This window comes from Erpetoichthys calabaricus, chromosome 7 (genome assembly GCF_900747795.2).
Source record: "Erpetoichthys calabaricus chromosome 7, fErpCal1.3, whole genome shotgun sequence".
Classification (NCBI taxonomy): Eukaryota; Metazoa; Chordata; class Cladistia; order Polypteriformes; family Polypteridae; genus Erpetoichthys; species Erpetoichthys calabaricus.
This window is the reverse complement of record NC_041400.2, coordinates 3,570,056-3,591,514: the sequence shown is the minus strand read 5'-3', so window position 1 is coordinate 3,591,514 and position 21,459 is coordinate 3,570,056. Positions and strand designations below refer to the sequence as shown.

At 46.0% G+C, this 21,459-nt stretch overlaps 1 protein-coding gene across 3 annotated transcripts in view; it reads left to right on the top strand.

Moving 5' to 3' along the window:
- The window catches only part of pde5ab (phosphodiesterase 5A, cGMP-specific, b), a 129,549-nt gene that overhangs the window by 99,674 nt on the left and 8,416 nt on the right, over positions 1-21,459 (top strand). For 2 of the 3 annotated variants that reach the window (XM_051929776.1, XM_028805071.2), the window contains exons 10-16: positions 2,826-3,001; positions 9,845-9,904; positions 12,176-12,322; positions 13,046-13,171; positions 13,676-13,770; positions 15,565-15,652; positions 17,780-17,880. In XM_051929776.1, coding sequence (XP_051785736.1) covers positions 2,826-3,001; positions 9,845-9,904; positions 12,176-12,322; positions 13,046-13,171; positions 13,676-13,770; positions 15,565-15,652; positions 17,780-17,880 — 793 coding nt within the window. The remainder of the gene's footprint in view (positions 1-2,825; positions 3,002-9,844; positions 9,905-12,175; positions 12,323-13,045; positions 13,172-13,675; positions 13,771-15,564; positions 15,653-17,779; positions 17,881-21,459) is intronic. The other variant, XM_051929775.1, reaches the window with a different exon arrangement.

Genomic DNA, 21,459 nt, shown 5'->3' with positions numbered 1-21,459 from the left:
TTAAGGAAGATCGCACTCACTGTTAATATGGAGCCTTTTCTCCAGTTGAACGGTTAATAGTGCTTTATTTTAATGAGATCCACCTATGCTGCCTAGTGTGAAGGTTTTGAGATGACGTATGTTTAATATGGACGTTTCCTTTAAATATGTGGCTTTGGGTGTCACTTCTTATTGATTTGGGGTGGGGGGGGGGATTGTTGTTGCGCGAGCGTCTTCTTTCTTTTTGTGTTCCTGTGTCTTGTTTGAATCCCCCTCTTTGTGTGTGTCCTGTCCCTTGCTTGTAGGGTCTGTGGGGCGGTTTTGTGTTCTTTTTTTTGTCTTCCATGGGCTTGTTGAATCCCCCTCTTGGTGTGTGTCCCGTCCCGTGCCTGTAGGGTGTGGGGGGGTGTGGTCGTGCCTTGCTGTTGTGCGCTCGTCTGTTCTTTTTTTTTGGTGTGTTTAGTTTCGTGTGCAATGTGTTTCGTGCTTTGCCTGCGTTTGACTACGTTTTTATGTGCCTTTTCCTTTTTTCGGTGCTTGTTGCGACTCATTTCTGTGACTCCTTTTTGTATGTGCTCACTCCTTTTTTCTGTGGTCTTGTCCGCCTCTCGCGGCCCCTCATCCGCCTTTGTCGCCCTCTTTTGTCCGCCTTTCTCCGACTCTCGCGGACTGTTTTTGCGCCTGCGCCTCTCGCGGCCCCTCATCCGCCTCTCTCGCCCTCTTTTGTCCGCCTTTCTCGGCTCCTCAGCCGACTCTCGCGGACTCTTTTTGCGCCTGTGCAGTACGTCTTTTTGCAGCTACGGCCCATTGCCGGATGTGCCTGCGTCCATCATCCAGTTTAGCATTCTCGGTTAGTAATATGGATGTTTGCTAGCCCTCCACCTCTCTTTCCTTGGCGATCAGCACGAGTAAAACTGTAATCCGGAGGCGCAGATTCGATTAAAACAGCTGCGCCATCTGAGCTAAGCCACGTTTCACTTAGTGCAATAAAATCTATTTTTTTTTCACTAATAATGTCGTTGATAAAAAACGTCTTGTTAGTTAAAGCTCTAATATTTAATAGTGCCATATTCAATGTTTCAGAGGAGCAGAGATGAATACTATGTGCGTTATTGATATAGGGAACAGGAATTAAGTTATTTTTATTAGCGCCGCTCTGCGTGTATTTTTTATTTAATCTATGATCTGTTTTTACAGTTTTAATACATTGTTCATCTAAAGTAGTAACTTTAATTAAATTATTGGCGTTTATGCCGTATTGCCTAGATTTTCTATGTGCATTAAGATTGGTTATTACAGTATTTATGTTGCGCACTTTTATGGAAGATTTTTTTAAACAATTATCATGACCAAACACAGGAGTGGCATTTCGGAAGGGGTTAAAAGCAGAGATAGATAGTCAAGATAAACGAATTACCTTCGATATGTTTTCGGAGAGGACCCGGGCGCCGAAGCTGTTCGGATGCAGGCCATCTCGCTTGAAGAAACGCGGTCTTTCCCAAAAGAGATCCCAGTTGTTAATGAACCCGATGTCTTGATTCTTGCAGAAGCCCTGCAGCCAGTTGTTTAAACCAAGCAGACGACTGTAATACTCATTTGATCGTCTGACGAGAGGGAGTGGACCCGAGATGAATATCTTTGCCGATAACTGTCCAACAAAGTCTTTTGGAGTTTCTGATGATACGATTTACTGTGATATAATGGGGCACAAATAGACAGAAGCGCTAATAAACACTTTAATACGGCAGCTTTCATTAAAGTTCGTGGTGTAAGGTCGCCATTTTGGATTGACGTCATGATCTGAAGTCGGACAAACTCGGACGTGACAGACCAGCCCTGAGTTTCTGAGTTGGAAATCTGACTTAAGGTGATGTTTCAGTTGAAAATTCCGACCCAAGAACTCCCAAAATTCCAACTTCCCGCTTCAGATGGAACACAGCACTACTTAGAGCTATGGTGACATTCCACTTCAGTGATTCAGTGTGGTGTGATGGGGGACCAACACAAAAATTGCACATTTACTCAAAAACAGCAAACTTTTGTGTTTACATGATTGTTCATGCCGTTTAAACTATTGTGTTCGTGAAGTTTTCACTGAGGAGTAATAATGGGTGAGCCAGCACCAATAAAATGACGTATTGCTCCATTACTACAACACAGCTGAGCAGACATTCAAAAAGTGTTGCCTGTTTTTTATAGCTAACCCAACATAACATAAAGAGTTCATGGAGTTTCAAACGTTTCATCTTGCATAGAAGGAACAACACAAAAAACGGTGGTTTTATCCAGCTTTCATGAACGATTCAGTTATTCAACAAGCCGTCCTGTTTATTAATGAGGGATTAAACATCTCTTCAGGGAATACAAAGAAGTAAAGTTCATGGTGCCAGTCCAGCCAGTGCTTGTGGCGATGACATGCTGTCCTTTTAAATGTTCATCCACCCCTCATACTTTGTGGGTGGCCACCCTGACATCACTGCTGCCGCCTCCCTGTGTCTTTGTATTCAGGTCAGAGATGAGGACCCAGCAGCGGATCATTGAGTTTGGAAGGAGCTCTTAGTTGGAATTATTGTTTTTGTTGGACTTTGATTTCGTTTTGTGGATTGCAGTATTGTTTGCTCTCGGATTTCCTTTTAGGAAGATGCTTTTGCCATATTTGCGTCTTTTTTTCTTATTTTTCAATTCTCGCTAACAAATCTTCTTTGGGCCAGTTTCTGTTCTTTGCCCCTTTTCACTCTCCCACTCTGTGCGTTTCCATCCTTTCCCTCATTTCCCGATCCTTGTCACTTCTGCAGAGTTTATTCTTTTAACATTTTATTCAAATCAGGATTTCTTTCTGTGTTCAGGTGCCTGTCAACTAGTGAACAAAATGGATGAAATCACCAGAAAGGTCAAAGCCTTCAACAGGAATGATGAGCAGTTCATGGAAGCCTTTGCCATCTTCTGCGGGCTGGGAATCCAAAACACGCAGATGTATGAAGCTGTGGAGAGAGCCATGGCCAAACAGGTGGTCACGCTTGAGGTGAGTGGGGGCCGCCGAGACGCCTCCCCAAAGGGGGGCCATTGGCCTTATATGGTGCCATACTGGTAATTAGGACATCCTCAGGGGGTCTTCTTTATTGAACTTGACACGTCTTCAGGTCCCTCAGGTTTGTCACAGCCAATTATCTGAATATAAAGAGTGATGTCTCAGCATCATTCCCTGCTAAGTGCCTAACAACTCTTCTTCCATGAAAACCTCTCTGGGCTCAGACACGCACTCCTCTAATAGGTTTCTTAAGGTCCGTCTCAAACGAATGAACAGGACCCAGCACAGAGGGGCGGATGGAAATCTCTGACGTCTGCTGGACGTGCAAACGCTCAGGTTTCAACGAGTGGAAGGAAGTGCACTTTCTAGTCGAGAGCTTCCAGTTTTGAACTGGCACGCTCTGCTGGTCGTCTCCCTGCCGGTGGTCAGCAGTGTTTCCTCCTGGGTTTTTTTCTTTAATTGAGATCCAATTTTCCATTACAGATCAACCAAAGGAAGCAAACTGTAAAAGTGCAGGTGTCAAAAAGGTAAGGTGAAGAGATAAAAAGGGAACAAAACTTGATGAATATAAACTAGAGACCCCTCAGGGTGGGGGGGTATAAGTCAGGGTATTATCGTAGTGTTTCCCTCTGCTTACCCTTTACCTGTTTTCTCAAGGGTAAGTGTACTCGTCAAGTTCGTTATCGGGTTGGTCTGCTGTTGCACTTTTAAGATTAACACACACACACACACAGAGACTCTCACCACAACAGTGTCCTGTGAATGACACAGGCAGCCGACTAACCTTTAGCACTTTAAACCGCACAAGTGCTTTAGGAATAACACAGCCTGTCACTCTCTCAGCACTTCAAGAGACTTACTTATTATCGGCACAAACAACATCCATCCATCCATTTTCCAACCCGCTGAATCCGAACACAGGGTCACGGGGGTCTGCTGGAGTCAATCCCAGCCAACACAGGACACAAGGCAGGAAACAATCCTGGCAGGGTGCCAACCCACCGCAGGACACACACAAACACACCAAGCACACATTAGGGCCAATTTAGAATCGCCAATCCACCTAACCTGCATGTCTTTGGACTGTGGGAGGAAACCCACGCAGACACGGGGAGAACATGCAAACTCCACGAAGGGAGGACCCGGGAAGCGAACCCAGGTCCCCAGATCTCCCAACTGCGAGGCAGCAGCGCTACCCACTGCGCCACCGTGCCGCCCCACAAACAACATACAATGTTTTAATGATATGTCACACCTAAATATTACTTTTGGTCTCCAAGAATACATTTAAACATACAAAAGCTCAGCATTCTTGACTATCGGCCATTTATCAGCCAAGAGTGCCTTACTTGATGTTCTGTTTCCTACTATTGGGTGGAGCTCACAGCCTCAGCCTTAATAAACCTCGCAGCACAGAGCGTATGGCAAACCTCCGGCTGCACCAGGTGCTCAAAGAAATCTACCTTATTACTTCAATCACTCTATAGACATTAAGACAAAGCATAGAAAGTTAAAAGCAGCATGGTATTTATTACAGGAATAATAATAATACCACTGAACCAAAGAATAATAGAAAATAAAGACTGATAGAAAAGTCTGGATATATATAGTCTTTAGAAAAAGCTTACAAAAAAGTACAGATGACAAGGATGAATGTCCCAGTGTGGCGCTTGATTTAGCAATTGATGTTCATGAAAATGCTGTTAACTGACGATCGGATGAAAACTGGCCATACGTGTCTTTGTTTTCTTTTCTGACGTGGCTCTTCCGTTGTCGCTGTTTCTGTTCTGACATTGCTTTCAAATGAGGCATATTTATTATAAAATTTTATGCCGTGGTTTCAAAATGATTGTTGCATGCACCTGATTGGCTGGCTGTCAATATGATGGATGAATTTTGCTCAGATTCCCAGATAATAAAGTTTTTTGATGTTGCCTAAAACTTTGGCATGTCCTCCTTTCCCAGGATGTAAACCAAATTGTTGTCCCAGATGTCCATCCATAAAGTAGTCAATAGCCTGAGGTATCGGCTCAGTTTTCCTTCCCCAGGCTGTAAAACCAATTTAGCACTAGATAGATAGATAGATAGATAGATAGATAGATAGATAGATAGATAGATAGATAGATAGATAGAGGGATTGCCGGCCATATATTCCGGCCAACACCTCCAGGCCGCCAGGTGGAGCTCTCCCAACAGCATGGAGGTTCCCCGAATTCCAGCAGGGCCTTATGGACCTCGTAGTTTGTATGCGCAGCCCTGCTGGATACCATGGGGGCCACCGGGAGCCGCTGTGGGGAGGCTCTCAGACTGCTATGTGCCCTATAACCTGGACGTACGTCCTGGCCACATGACCAGAAGGAATGACGTGCTTCCGGGTTGAAGAAAGGAGTTTTTTACCTGACCCACATGGACTGAGGGCTCAGAAGCACTTCCGGGTCGAGGACTATAAAGGACCATGGGAAATCCCAGACAGTGAGCTGAGCTGGGTGGAAGGGTGGCAACACGTCTGGGAGAGGAGGATTTGTGATTATTGATTTATTATTGTCTATTTATGAGTATAGTGGAGTGGAGAGTGCTTGGTGCACATAATTATTATAAAATAAAGTCATATTGGACTTTTATCTGGTGTCTGGCGTCTCGAACAAGGGTTCAAGGGAGTGATAGCGCCCTCTACCTGTTACAATAGATAGATAGATAGATAGATAGATAGATAGATAGATACTTTATTAATCCCAAGGGGAAACTGTTATAAAAGTGAGGTGTAAGGGAAGAGGAGATGCCTTTTTATTATAATGCCTATACAAGTGTCCTGCATCTGAAATTAATCTTGTTGGGATGGATCAAAATATAATAATAAAAATATAGAGAAACATTTGTAGATTTTATACACAATAACAGTAAGATAATATGACAGAAGGCTCACCCTGATAGAGAGATTAGGGGGCTCAGACAAACCACTTCAACTCCCATCACACCTTACAACTTACCAGTGCCGGTTGAAACCCATTAGGCACCCAGGGGGCTGGTAGATGGCACCCCTCAGTGCCTATAGTGGGCAGTCTGTACTATTAAACATGAATGACCATTGGGGGGTCCCTCTTGGTGTTTGAAGTGCAAGCCCCTTCAGCAACATAAACACCTGCCCCTATGTGTACCTCCTGATGAATTTATGGAACACCCACCCCTTCAGCAACATCAACAGCGTGCAAACAGTACTACTGGGGGGTTTCCCCTCAGCGTCTGGAGCATGCACCCCATCAGTTACATTAATGATGCTCCTCTGACCGCTGTGTACATTCTGTGCACTTTACAAAGTGTGCACCCTTTCATTTATTTTTTTGGTTTGGGCACCTCTTGATCTTGGCAGTTGCGATGCACTTGGTCACAATGTTCTGCGACTCTCCCCAACAAAATCAAACAGTTCAGGATGGGCTATGAAGCCAATGCACACAATTTAGCCACAAGGAAAGAAGGGAAACACATCTGTTGGAACAGAGCTGCCGTCCAATGTCTTCGTTTTTCGTGTCACCGCTTCTGCCCGCCTCCTTCTTTATATCCCTCACATCTCCCATCCCGTGACCTAATTAATGTTGCATAGCAACAAGCTCTGATAGGAGTGGTAAGGGGCACTTTGAAGATCAAAGGTGTGGCCAGGGGCGGAGCTACAGCCAAGTCCTTTCAGCGAGATTTAAAAACTGTATGGTGGTCCTTGAAAGCGGGTCAGACTCTGACTTGTGTGATCTCATCTTTATTCTATGGGTTGCATTTCCTAATTTCTCCATGTCTTTATTTCTTATCTGTATTTCACACTATAAAGGCCATGTCACATTCCACGACTTTCCCAGTAATATTCAGTCGCGGACTTCATTTCCATATTCTTAGCGAGTCTGGAGCGATCGCGGCGCAACCCCGTGACTGGCATGCATTCATGTCATGTGATGTACCCCGTCAGCCCCTCAAGTTCTGATTTCGTCTTAAGTCGCAGTGGCAGACTTCGTGTGTGCGAGAGCTGGAAACCAATGGGCTCCCACCAGGAAGTGTAATGCGTAGACTGCAGTTACGAGGAATAAGGAGAGCAGACGTTTTGCACCTCAGAGACAGAAGAGAGGCTCGCCTATTGGATGTCTTGTGCTTTACGTCCCACGACAGAATAGAAGAATGGAAACAAAAGGGGGGCCGAGACTGCAGCTGAACTTTCTGCACCTGTAAAGCGTCCAATACAACGCCAGCTCTGTCAGGCAGCAGGCTTATTATTATTATTACCGTATATACTCGCATTTAAGTTCTCTCGCGGATAAGTCGGCACTTGATGTTACCATTTAATTTCCAGTTTTTTATAATGTCGGTTGTATAAGTCGAATGCGGAAAGCTCACACTATTGGTCCAAGAGATTACGATATACTAATCCCCACCTGAGAGAGTAACCACGGAGCACACAGCCTTTTTCTTTTCTATGTATTGTGCCTACGTGACCACACGGTAAGACCCAAACTATTCTGAAGTGACGTTTGCACTGATTTGTGTTTTTTTGTATCTCACACCCTTATACACCTTTATCGTAACAGCATCCCTTACCTACGATGGAGCATTCAATCAGAAGAAAATATGAAGCTGGTTTTAAATTAAAAGTCATCGAAGTGACGAAAGAAATTGGTAACTGCGCTGCTGCAACAAAATTTGATTTGACTGAGAAACTGATGAGCGAGATTGGAAGAGGCAAGAAGATGTAAAAAAAAATTTTTAAGTGTCGCATTTCTGAACGGGTGTATAAGTCGGGGGTCTGATTTTAGGGTCGATTTTTTTGGGTTTCATGACCAGACTCGTACTCGAGTAGATACGGTAATTTGAATTTGTCAGTCAGGTAGGGGTGTCCTTTCATCGGATTGGCTGGCCCAGTGCTGACTCAGCTGTGGAATGCCCAATAGGAGAGGCAGCTTGATGGCCGAGGTCTCCGGGACTCTGAACAAATCCAAATCGTATTATGGGATACAGTAACAGCGCACTGCTATAACGATAACTTACAGTGAACACACTTGACTTGACCATTCCTAGTTTCCCTGCTCTTTCTCTGTACGTTTATCATTCGTTTGCTCAGATGTTGATACGCTTGCTGCTTCCTGAGCAGCTCTTCTTTTCTCCATCCTAGCAGCCCACTTCTTTTCTTCTTCCATCGGCATCTTTTCGCGTTTAAACTGAATAAGTCCGTGTTTGTGTTGCAATTACTTAGTATGTTTTCCTTAACTTCTCACTTAAGCTGGCACTTCAATCATTCAATCTGCCTCAAGAATTATTTAAGATATGAAGAGGTAGGGGAAGTGACGGTGAAGGTGGTAGGGATGAGAACGGCACCCTTACACGAGCCACATAAAAAGAGGAATAATTCCAAAACTCTTTACTTTTAATATAAAGCTGTAGTGCAGATGTTCAGCGTAGTATATGTGTACCAAATTTCAGGCTACAGGTTATGTGGTTTTTGACCCTGACCTTCCTGCATTGACCTTTGACCTTGGAGGTCACTCACCACCCCAAAAACGAACAGTAGAGGTCATGTAGTTTATGTGTATCAAATTTCAGGTCAATATGTCAAACGGTTTGTGAGCTACTGGTGATTTAAAATCCTGGACAGACAAGACAGACAGCCACGGTAGCGTATTATAGAAGAAGATCATCTCCTATTGTAATATTTCTATTGTACTATTGTATTGTATTCAGGATTACTTGTGTTCTGTTCTGTGTGTTGTGTTGTATTGTCAGTTAGTCATTGTCCAACCCGCTATATCCTAACACAGGGTCATGGGGGTCTGCTGGAGCCAATCCCAGCTGGCACAGGGCGCAAGGCAGGAAGAAATCCTGGGCAGGGCGCCAACCCACCACAGGGCGCACACACACACACAAACACAAAGCACAATTTCGGATTGCCCATGCACCTAACCTGCATGGCTTTGGACTGTGATAGGAAACCCACGCAGACACGGGGAGAACATGCAAACGCCACGGAGGGAGGACCCCCGGGAAGCGAACCCAGACGGGTCTCCTTACTGTGAGGCAGCAGCGCTACCACTGCGCCACCGTGCTGCCCTTGTGTAGTATTGACCCCCTTTGTGGCCAGTGGCGTGGCAAGGGGAAACATCTCTCCCGGGCGCAGCATCCAGGGGGTGCCATTTTCAAATTTTCTTTCTCTTCCACATTGCATTTTGGCAAACAGGAGGGGGCGCGAAATCTTCAGTTGTCCCCAGGCACTGAAAACCGTAGCTACGCCTCTGCTCCCAGCCTACCTGGAAAGGGGTCTCTCTTTGAACTGCCTTTCCTGAGGTTTCTTCCATTTTTTTTCCCTACAAGAGTTTTTGTCTTGTCTTTTTAGAGAGTCAAGGTTGTTGGGTTTCTGTCAAAAGCCCGTTGTGGCACTTCTTGTGTGATTTTGGTCTGTATAGAAATAAATTGTATTGTAAATTGTATGCCCTGCTCCCAACCTCCTCTTCCTCCTTCTCCTCCTCCTCCTCTGACATTCTCAAATGACAAGATTGGCGTTTGCAGTTGTCAAGTCTGACACCCCAACTGCCCAGACGTACCACCAGTTTAATTGTCCCCCCCCCATGCTGGGCTTGTTCCTGCCTCACACCTGACGCTGCTGGATTAGGCTTCAGCTGCCCCCCTCCCTCCATGATCCACTATCAGAGTTAACAATAGAAACTCCAAATGGAACTTGAGGTACATGGCAGCGCAGTGAGGGTTGTAGCTTCCTTATGGTAAACTGGTAATTGCTGAGGTTATGAAGGCTGGAAACAAATGGGTTTAATCAGCCTCGGTGTCTCAAGGGGCTTGTGTGCTTTCTTTCAGGTCCTCTCGTATCACGCCTCTGCTGCCGAGGAGGAGACTAAGGAGCTGCAGGTAACCGTGGTAAATTCTCTTTTATTTACTTCTTCTAATTCTAGTCTCATTGTAGGTGCTTCTTAAGTGTGTGCCTTGGCACATCTCTACTCCAGCAGTCAAGCAGTAATGGAGAACAGAGAAAATTAAACAGTCGGGCTTGTTGGGCTCTGAGGGGGTCAAAGCTGGTGGTCCTCCTTTCATGGAGCTTCTCTGCCTCCCATATAACCCCCCTGTGCTACATGTGCATGTTCTCCTGATCAGTCAGCCATTTATCGTATATAGTGCCAATCTGCGGACCCCCCTTCGCTTTTGTCACATTTTCTAATGTCGCAGCCTTCTGCTGAGTTTTTTTCACTCAGCACTCCATACAAAGCAGAAAGCGGATTTTAGGAATTTTTGCAAATTTTTCTAAGTAAATAGCCCGTTGACACAATCACACGGAGCGTTTACACGGCTCTTTGGCAGCCATCTCATCCTGGAGTCTTCTTAGGTCTGACTTGACAAGCTTTGCACTCCTGGATTTGGGGATTTTTCTGCCATTTTTCACTGCCGATCCCCTCAAGCTCTGTCAGGTGGGATGGAGACCACCGGTGGATGGTGTGATCCTCTTGCTCTCCATCTTAGATTTTTTTTTTCATTTATCTTAAGCCTTAATGACACAGTGGATCTCTGCCATCAGGATGTAAGCAGCTCTGTACCCTCAGGGCGCCACTCCATAGCTCCCAGGGGGCACTCCGGCTTTGAACACGGCTAATTATTTCCTGCATGACTCCGTCCCGTTGACTCAGTTGGCAGCGGGGTATTTGGTTTTTTTTAATTCTCTGTGCTACTCAGAGATCTCAGCTGGATTAAACCTTAAAGAGCTTGTCTTAGGACCCGATGCTGCACTTTTAGGTGGTCTTCAGATATGTCCAGCCACAGCTTCGATAGGACATTGTGGGGTCCAAGTGGGTGGGCTCAGCTGTCTTGCGTTGCCTGCCTGCCCCCCTCTGAATTCAGGATGCCGGCCCGCCACATCCAGCCTGTAAGTCCCGTCACCTGATGAATGTGTCTGTATTGCAGATGGCTATAATTGGGTCAGGAGGAGCAGAATGGAGAAGCCCCCCTTGGGATGGCGCCATGCATTAACGTGGCAGATGGCAGCTACTCTCCTCCGCCGTACAACAATGGCTCTTCTTAAGTTACTCCAGCACTTGTTTTCCCCATTGCTGAGGGTCTGTCTAAAATACTAGGAGTCCCGTAAGAGACCCTTGGATCAAAGCAGGGGGGCCTGACAGATGCACTAATGATTGGACTTGTGGTGCCAGGTCAGAACTGTCAGACAACTCCTGCAGTCCTTGAAGAGAAAAACAATGAGAAGCGTAAGAGGATGGAGCCGACTCTGCGAGAGGTGGGCAATGTGACTGGAGACCCCTGAATATGACAGTTCACCTACCTGAGCACCAAATGGATAAGATGGGCGGAGAGGATCCAGAGGCTCTTCTGGAACATTAAGCAGGTGTCAGTTGTAAGAATTGACCAACTCTGAGAAGACAAGAAAGGTTGTGGTACCACCCTGGTAGCCCTGCTTAATAACAACTGAATATCTGCCACAAATGGCTCAAATAAAAAAGCACACATACAGTAAATCCATTCATCTTTCTGGCAGTGGTTAGCAGCTGGAGATCTGTCTTCTGGAATAGTCAGTTGGGCATTTGATGCCATCTTCTGGTAATGAGCCAACTTTATATTCCATGAACAGGAAGGGGCGGGGTTTTTTGGGTGGGGCAGAGTCAGTTGGCCCTCTTGGGTGTGTTTTCTTGGCTGCAGTAGAGGAAGGAGATGATAAGGTTTGTGTTAGCGCCCCCTCTTGGACTGGGGTGGTATGCGCCAGATGGTTTCCAAACGTGCATGCGAGACGCAGTCCACTCTCTCCCCCACTGAGGTAATGCAGAGTCACCCATCCGCCTACCACATGCAATTATGGGACGAGGAAAAGGAAACAGAAGTACACGGACATGAGGAGGTCATGGAGAGATGAGGCAGAAAGTGACCGGGGAAGGATTTGAACCTGGTGGAGATATACTGGCACAGAAATGTGAGGCATGTGTGTGTGTGTGTGTGTGTGTGTGTGTTATTATATTCTGTTCATCACTCCCCCGTGGTCATCCCTGCATCCACATTTGGTCAGAGGTGTAACTGGTTGACCCTCACTGCTTATATAAAGTATAGACGCCAGATAGGTCACCCCTTTGTCCCATCTGCAGCTTTCTCTTTTTATCTCCATTGTTTTCCAGTCCCCATTCTGTTTCTCCACAGGCCGCCACGGTGCCCTCAGCACAGTCGATTAAACTTGTGGAATTCAGCTTCAGCGACTTTGAACTCTCAGACACTGAAACGGCCTTGGCCACCATTCGGATGTTCACTGACCTCGGCCTCGTGCAGAACTTCCAGATGAAGTATGAGGTACGGAGAAGGAGTTTATAGAGCCACAAGGAAAAGTTGTCGTGAAAATCCGTTAATCGGTTGTTTTGATAGATGAAAGGCACCATAAACAATAAAAACAGGCTGACAGATGGTAAGAAACACACTACTGTATATAAAAGAGACAGATGTGAAAGGCGGCACTCTAGAAAAGATCAATAGCTGGATAAAGAGAAAGACACTGTACAAGATAGATAAGAACAGCACTATATAAATAAGGAGAGATCAACAGCTAGAAAGATATGTAAGGCACTATATAATAGAATGATAGATGTGAATGGCATTATATAATAGATAAAGTAGATAGATATGAAAGGCACTATGTAACTGATAGATAGATAGATAGATAGATAGATAGATAGATAGATAGATAGATAGATAGATAGATAGATAGATAGATAGATAGATAGATAAGAAAGGCACTATATAACTGAAAGATAGATAGATAGTATTTGGTGTAGTAGGCAGGATTAGATAGATAGTGAAAGGCACTATATGATAGATAGATAGATAGATAGAATGAAAGGCACTATTAATAGATAGATAGATCGGACAGGCACTATATATAAATTTTAGATTAAAAGGCACTATATAATTAGGTAGAAAGATAAAGATGAATATAGCGCCTTTGCCCCGTACTTTTCAACAAGATTCATTTTTTTTAATCCATCCCCTGACTTTGATTTTTATTTTCTTCTTTGGCAGAGTCTGTGTCACTGGATATTAAGCGTAAAAAAGAATTACAGGAAAACGGTGGCCTACCATAACTGGAGACACGCGTTCAACACGGCACAGTGCATGTTTGCTGTGCTCAAGTCAGGAAAAATGCAGGTAGGCTGGTAGGTGGGTAGGTGAGTTGGCGGGTCTGCTGCCCGTTTTTCTTTAGTCTGGTGGGCGGCTGGCTCTGCCCCCTTTGACTACTCATGCGGGTTCCATTTTGTGAATTATTGTTTCTTACAGAGTTGGGGTGGGTACTGTGTGCTGGTTTTAATTTGGTAATTTCACAACCTCTGTTATCTTTAGATGGCACTGTGCTGCCACGGTTAGTCGTGCTGCCTTAGGGGGGGTCTTAGACTTGCTGGCTGTTGCCCATGTGGCGTTTGCTTGTTCTGTTGTGGGTTTTAAATATGTATGCTAGTCTAATTGTCATCTAAATCGAACCTGTGGGGTTTTAGCTCTGAGTGGATGTTATTGTGGAGTCCCACCCGTGACATCCAGTACTGCCAGCATGTGCCCCAGCGTGGCTTTGGTGACTTTAAAAACATTACGTTCTGTTTCAGAGCACAGCAGTGTCGACTGTTAACCGCCTTGTGACGCACGTTCTTTTCTTGACAGAGCAAACTGAGTGAATTGGAGGTTTTAGCTTTGATGATTTCCACTTTATGTCATGACTTGGACCACCGAGGAGTCAACAATTCATACATAAAAAGGTAAAAGAGAATACGTCTTCCTACTGAGGTCACCATGTGGCTCATTGCTGACTAAAAAACTGGGACCTGAATGACAATGTGTGGAGTCACGTATGACAGTTTGATATGCTGTATGGTAAACGTTTGTCTGTTTGGTAGTAGAGCAGCCTGAATTGTGTTCTTAATGACTCAGAAAGTGTTCAGTACAGTGGATTCAGAACGTCTTCAGATGCCTTCACTTTCTGCACACTTTGTTTTGCAGATTTCATTGGAATCAAATTGACATTTTGCCCATCAATCTGTAGTTAATATCCCATAATGACAAAGTGAACACACATTTTCAGAAAGGCTCGTAAATTTATCAAAAGTCAAAAATGGACATTTCTCCTTCATAAACCTATTCAGACCCTTCATTCAGATGTTTGCAGAAGCCCCTTTGGCAGCAATTCCACCTTCCAGCCTTCTTGGCTAAGTCTCTACAAGCTTTGCACACCTGGATTTGGGCAGATGACCCCATTCTACCCAGCAGATCCTCTCAGGCTCCATGAGATTGGATGGGACGTGTCTGTAAACTGCCATCTTCAGGTGTCTACACACGTGTTCTATGGGGTTGACGTCTGGGCTTTGACTGGGCTATTCAAGGACATTGTCCTGAAGCCACTCCAGCGTTGTCTTTACTGCATCTGTCACCGAACCACCAGCCCATTCTGAGATGGCAGATTCTATTCAAGGGCTTCTTCATATTTAGCATTCATCCTTCCATTAATTCGGACCAGTCTCCCAGCACCCATAGAAGGATGGCTGCCACCATCTTGTTTCACCATCAGGGTGGCATTAGGCAGCTGATGAGTATGGCCTGGTCCTCTCCATACACAGTGCCTGGAGTTGAGAACAAAGAATTCAGTTTTTGACAAATCAGCCCAGAGATTCTTTCTCCTCATTCTCACAGGGTTCATACAGGCTGTCATATTCATTTTACTCAGGAGTGGGCTTCTATCTGGCCATCCCACCATAAACGCCTGATTGATGGAGTGCTGCAGAGAAGGTTGTCCAACGGAGGACATCAGAAGCTCCGTCAGACTGAAGACCATTAGGTTTACCCTGAGCCTCACCTTCACCTTCCTGTCCGGTTACTCAGTTTGTCTGGACGGCCAATTGTAGGGAGAGGCCTGGTGGGATAAAATATGTCACGTCACGTCAATCCTTAACCTGCTTAATTCAGACCAATAATTAATATGATCTAAGAAAATGATATTTACATTTCAAATTTAGGTTTAATGTCCTTGTGCATCTGTGTGCGTGTGTCTGTGATTGTGCGTGTGAGAGTGTGTGTTTGTGTGTGTGTAAGTGTGCGTGTGGGTGTGTCTGTGTGTGTGTCTTTGTGAGTGTATGTGTGTGTGATTGTGTCTGTGTGTGTGTGTGTGTGTGTGTGTGAGTGTGTCTGTGTGTGAGAGTGTGTGTGTGTGTGTGCGTGCGTGTGTGTGTGTGTGTGCGTGCGTGTGTGTGTGTCTGTTTATGTGTGTGCGTGTGGGTGTGTGTGTGTCTGTGTGTGTGCGTGCGTGTGTGTGTGTGTGTGTTCACCCAGTGGTGGGCTGGCACCCTGTTCAGGTTTTGTTCCTGCCTTGTTCCCAGTGCTTGCTGGGTTAGGCTCCAGCTTCCCCACTGCCCTGCTCTGGGTAAGTGGGTTTGGAAGATGGATGGATGGATGTTCTCTTTGATTGAACAAATATACATTTTTTGAAGACTTTGAAGTGTTTTTTAAATCAGACTGACGGGTTTATTTTTTTCGTCTTCATTATTCCTTTACCTCCTCAGGAGTGAGCACCCCCTTGCCCAACTCTACGGCCATTCCACCATGGAGCATCACCACTTCGACCAGTGCCTTATGATACTCAACAGCCCAGTAAGTGCTGTGTGTCACCGTGTCCTCGTGTATGTCAACTGCATAGCCTGCATGATTAAAAGGTGGACATCAATTCAGCTGCCATTCCTGGCCTGGTTGTTGTTGATGTGGAGTCTGAATGTTCTCCCTGTGTGGTTGAGGGCCTTTCTCTGGGTACTTCAGTTCCCCTCCCACATCACCAGCTTACATAAAATGGAATTCTAAATTGGTCTTATGAGTGAGTGTGACAGACTGGCACCAATGCCAGGCCTGGCTAATGACACCCCCCCCCAAATATTTTTGCCAGGTTGTTGATCACTGAATTGGATTACGCAGGTTTGAGAAGGTGCAGGTGGTTAGTGCTGTTGTCTCTCAGCTCCAGACGTCTGGGATATTCAAGTCAAGTTTATTGTCACACGTAGGCAAGGCAGCCGTCCATCTGTCTTACTGACCCACTCATCCAGGGTAGCGTTGTGGGGCAGCCGGCATCTATGCCATCAATCACCTGGCACAAGGCAGTAATAACTTCTGGACAGGGTGGTGGTCTATCACAGGGTGAACACACACACACGCTCATTAGTGCCAGTTTAGCATCACCAGTCCACCTAACCTACGTGTCTCTGTGCAGTGGGAGGAAACCGGGACATCCAGAGGAAACTCGTGTGGTCACAGAAAAACTAGCAAACTCCACACAAGGGGGCATGGGGGACACAGATCCTGGTCTCCTTGTCACACAGCTTTAGCAGCGTTACTACTATTTCAACGTGCCACCCCACATGTGCTCAGTACAATGACACTCTTCCTTGCATGTCTTCTCAGAAGAGCTGACCATATTAGAAAATTAACAAAAAGACCCACACACAGTAAAGGATAAATAGCATCTGTGGTCGAGGGAAGAATTGAAAAATGTTGGGGTGCCAGCCTGGTCACCCCATTTAATATGATCTCGAAAACACAAAAGAAAACAGTTGAAAACAATACAGAAGGGTTGCCTCAAAACAAACATGGCTTGCTATGTGAGTGGGTCTGGTCTGGCGTGGCATGGCATGGCGTGGCGGACCTCTGGTCCAAGTGAGATGCCTCCTTCCGGTGACAGTTGGCTTTTATAGGCCTCTGGCCAGGAGAGGCGGAGTCAGTTGCCCTCATGGGGTGTGTTCTCGGTGCTATGGGTGAGAAAAGAGATGCCGCTGTTAGTGACAGTGCCCCCTTGTGTCCCAGAGTGGGAGTACATATCTTTGACAAGCCTGGAAGGTGATCCCCCGACGCACATGCGTGACACGTGTGACATAAATAACTGCAGGTTCACAAAAGAGAAAATATTGGGGAGCCAACCTGGTCATCCCAGTGTAATAAATGCGAGTCCAACAAAAAGTTTGCTTGAGGGCGCTAAATAAACGAGAGTGGCATCCTGTGGACCCTCATAAAGTCACAATAGACTGGAGGTCCGTCCTGCGGTGTGTTCTCACAATGAGAGGCGCCTCCTTCTGGGAACCGTGAGGTGTGTAAGCAGGGGAAACTGGAAGGGGCGGAGTCAGTTTGGGCGTCTCAGAACGTGGGGGGGCGAAGCAGAGGATAAGGTTAGTGCCAGCGCCCCCTCTCAGTCCAGGGTGGAAGTGCATACCTTAGAAGAGGCCGGAGGATGATCCACAATACTGCATTTCTACGTGTCAGGGTTTGAGAATGTCATTTGATGTTCCCCTTAACACCCGAATGTTTAGTTAATCGTTGATACTAAACTGGAACAGAACTCGTGTGGGACCCTGAGGTAGACTGGCAGCCCATCCATGGTCAACTCCTGCCTTGTGTCCAGTGCTGCTGCCACCTGAAACCCTGAATTAAGTGCAGTGGGCATGAAAATGTTGTTTATTAAAGCAGTGGGCTTCTACTGCACATCACCAGAAGCTTCTAGAAAGATTGTGACAAACGCCAGTCCACCTGTTCCTTTTCTTAAGTCGGTGCATCTCTTACAGGCTCGTTAAAAAGCCGGGCACAAATCTCTCCTGTCTCCCTATAGTGCCCCCCTACTGTAGGATGATAACGTGACAAGTTTTGATGAGCTGACATAATTAACACTCACCATTGTCTGTCATTGTTTTTCATTTTTTATTGTAAACGCTGACCGAGTCCTCATTTCCTTTTTTTTTCCAGGGAAACCAAATTCTGAGTGGCCTTTCCCTGGAGGAGTACCGGACCTCCCTGAAGATGATTGAGAGGGCCATCCTGTCCACCGACCTGGCGGTCTACATGAGGTGAGCGGCCCCTGAGGTTACACTTCAGGGGACTCGTAATGCCTGACACACACACACGTGTTTCATTTGTTTGAGTTGTCACTTTTTAAAGAAGAACTTTGGTGTTTTTCAAGTCAAAGTTATTTCTTCGCCATCAGATCATACAGTCGATGCCATTCACCGGGTGGAACTTCATTCAGACGCGGACTCATTTGTTGGTGCCCCCTCACAAAAAAGCAGAACCCACAATGGTCTCTGAAATAACTTGAGATTGGCAAAAGTCATTGACCTCTCACCCCATCATTGAGGATTTCACAAAAATCAAAACTTTGCTTTCGAGTTTTGATTCAACAGAATATTTCAAATCATAACACAAATGATGGGACCCTTCACCTCCTATTTGGTGGCCCAACCTTTAGAGTTCACAGTCCCGGCACACAAGCCATTCCTGCAGCTCCCTGTCCGCGGGTTGTTCGGCCCCCTCGTCCTGAGCAGACTGCGCCAGCTGGGTCAGGTGTGAAGGGGGGTCTCCTCCAGACTGTATGTTTCCATTGATGTTCCATAGGAGTCAAGTCAGTCCACTTCACTACAGTCTAATGTTTTGTTCTTCGCTACTCTTGGTGGGCTTTTGGCTCCTTATCCTGTTGGGGGGTCCACAACCTGCCACTGACAGAGCTTTCTAGCACTCCACGATGTCTTGATAGTCTTTGAGATTTCGTCGTTTCCCTGCACAGACTCGAGGCACCCTGTGGTGCCAGACGCAGCCAAGCAGCCCCCCAGTCATAAGCGAGCCCCCTCTATGTCTGCTGTTCTTTTCTTTAAAAGCTTCATTTATTTATCATCTCTGGACATCGAGCTGGTGTGACTTGTCACGTACCTCCAGTTTGGTCTCATCTGCCCGAAGGACAGAAGCATTGTGGCCTCTCACTGTCTGGCTTTTGGGTGATTTATTTCCTTTCCTGGGTCATGTGATCACTTCAGGGTGAAACTCCAACACGCGCCGTTCACTTCAGCGCTGCCGTTTGGGGTGGGTTTTACTCCATTGGTTTTTGTAAAATAACAACTCATAATGTAAAAGGCGAATAGTTGGTGCCATTTCTGGGCAAAAAAAATAATCCTGTGATTTGAACGCAGGGATAGGCGGCCAGGGGAGGCAGAGCTGTCATCATGAAAAATAAAAACATAAAATAAAGGTGTCCACTGCTCTGGACTATAAACTTGTTTTCTGTATGAGTCCAATAATTGTGATCATTTTTATTGTCAAAATCGTGGAATTGACGCATTTCCTGTTCAAATACAGAGGAGAAACATGAAGTGCGGCACCGACGAGTCTCACCTCATCTCGGACTGCGCCCTCCTGACACACTGACGGGGTTGATGCCTGTGATTGGAGCGTGCCTGTTGCTGTCTCTCTGTGCCAATATAAGATTTGCAGACACGTTTATTACACACCGTGACTTTCCACAGTCTGGCTAATATCTTTAATGAATGTGTGTGACATATTTAGTTTTACTGATCCGACATTAAACTGCAGTGAGAAGGCACAAGGCCTGAAGGGGGCGCATGTGAGCCCAACAGGTGCTGTTCTTCTACGCAGAGGCGCCGATAAGTTAGTGAGATCAGAAAGTCAAGTGCGCTGCGGCGGGCCGCTTATTTTTATTTGTTGTTCCAACTGACTGCCAAAATGGAAGATTAAGAGTTTTAAAAACTAAAGGAAAACAAGGAGGACTTTTACAAGAAAGTGACGGAGATTTTCGTCGAGAAGGACAGGTGCATGGACTTCATTTACAAATAAAGGTAAAGACCATAAACGGTTTTCAATTTAAAAAAAAAAAATGGGATCAGACTAAGAAAAAAAAAACAACCCAATATTTAAAAACTAAATTTTGACCTTAAATAAAATATTCTTTTGTTTTTCTCTCTCTCTCTTTTGTTGAACAGTCTGTATTAAAACTGACTAAAGCGTAAGAATTAAAAGCTTTTCAAAGCAAGTAAATATTTCATCCATCCATCCATCCATGTTCCAACCTGCTGAATCCAAACACAGGGTCACGGGGGTCTGCTGGAGCCAATCCCAGCCAACACAGGGCACAAGGCAGGAACCAATCCCGGGCAGGGTGCCAACCCACCGCAGGACACACACAAACACACCAAGCACACACTAGGGCCAATTTAGGATCGCCAGTCCACCTAACCTGCATGTCTTTGGACTGTGGGAGGAAACCCACACAGACACGGGGAGAACATGCAAACTCCACGCAGGGAGGACCTGGGAAGCGAACCTCAGGTCTCCCAACTGTGAGGCAGCAGCGCTACCCACTGCGCCACCGTGCCACCCGTAAATATTTCAATTAAGGTCAAAATTGAAATCCTTTTTCTTTGTACACCACCCTATACTTTCATTTGTATTGAATGAGTGTGAATTGTGGAATCGCAACGGCGAACTTAGAACACGTGGAGGGTGAGGAGCGAATGCGCTCTCTCCTCTCTCTCTCTCTGTCACTGATATAAACGTAACGTTCTTTATCAGCCAAATATGCGCCTTACCGATCGATGTGTGCGTAAAGAATGAGAGGAGATATGAAACATAACCAGTAGTCAATGTGCAGGCTGCCAACTGAACTGTGAATCAGCGACTCTTTGGGGTTCATAGATTTGTAAATCTCACTCTGAAGGAGTCACCAGCCATAAGCCTCACCGCACGTCGCTCTTCTCAGGGCACATCTGTCTGCCACTCCAAGCCATAGCAGAACTTAACCACCGGAGCTTGGAACATCAGGGACTGGGTGAAGGGGGGATGTCAACGCTTGACCCCCAACTCCCGGCGTGAGCGCAAAGCTCAACGTTACCTCAAGAAAACAAAACCAAGAATCTCTGATCAGATCTCTTACTTCCTCTTCACGTTCATCTCAGGCCCGTTTTGTTAAATCGAAGCCTCTGCTCCCTCGCAGTTGACGTATTCAGTAAGTTTCAAGACTTTTGTTTTTACGCTGGGACCCCCGGTACCCTTAACCTCCATTATAAACGTAAGTACAGGTTATGTGTTTTGTGGAATTTCTTTTAAAAAATGCTTCACTTTAGAATGTGCTTTGAGTGGCAGATTTGTATTTCTAGTGGCGTCTTTAGTGACCCCCTGGGTACGGCCATCAGCAGGGTGTCTGTCTGTGGAGAGAGTGGCGACCGCGTCATTGAGAGGCTTGCTGACATTGGCAGTGACAGTCATGTCCTATAAAGTCAGTAGACGGATTGGGAGGGCATGAGGGGGTCTTGAGGTCACCAGAAAGGGGTGTGTGGTGCCACCTAATATCTCTGTAAAAGGACAAAGGTTCAAGTCTTTAGAGTCCTGGTGCCCCCTGTTTGTGAGACATGGACACCATCCAGTGACCTGAGATGAAGACTGGACTCCCTTCATGTGTGTCTCTTCAGAGAATCCTTGGGTCCTGCTGGTGTGACTTTGTGTTGCTCATGGAGTCCCAAGTGAGGCACATGACCTGCACTGTGAGGGAGCGTCAGTTACGACACTACAGCCATGTGGGGCCAACACCCGAGGGTGACCCTCATTGGTGAGTGGCAGGACCAGGCCAAGGGGACACCCATGTA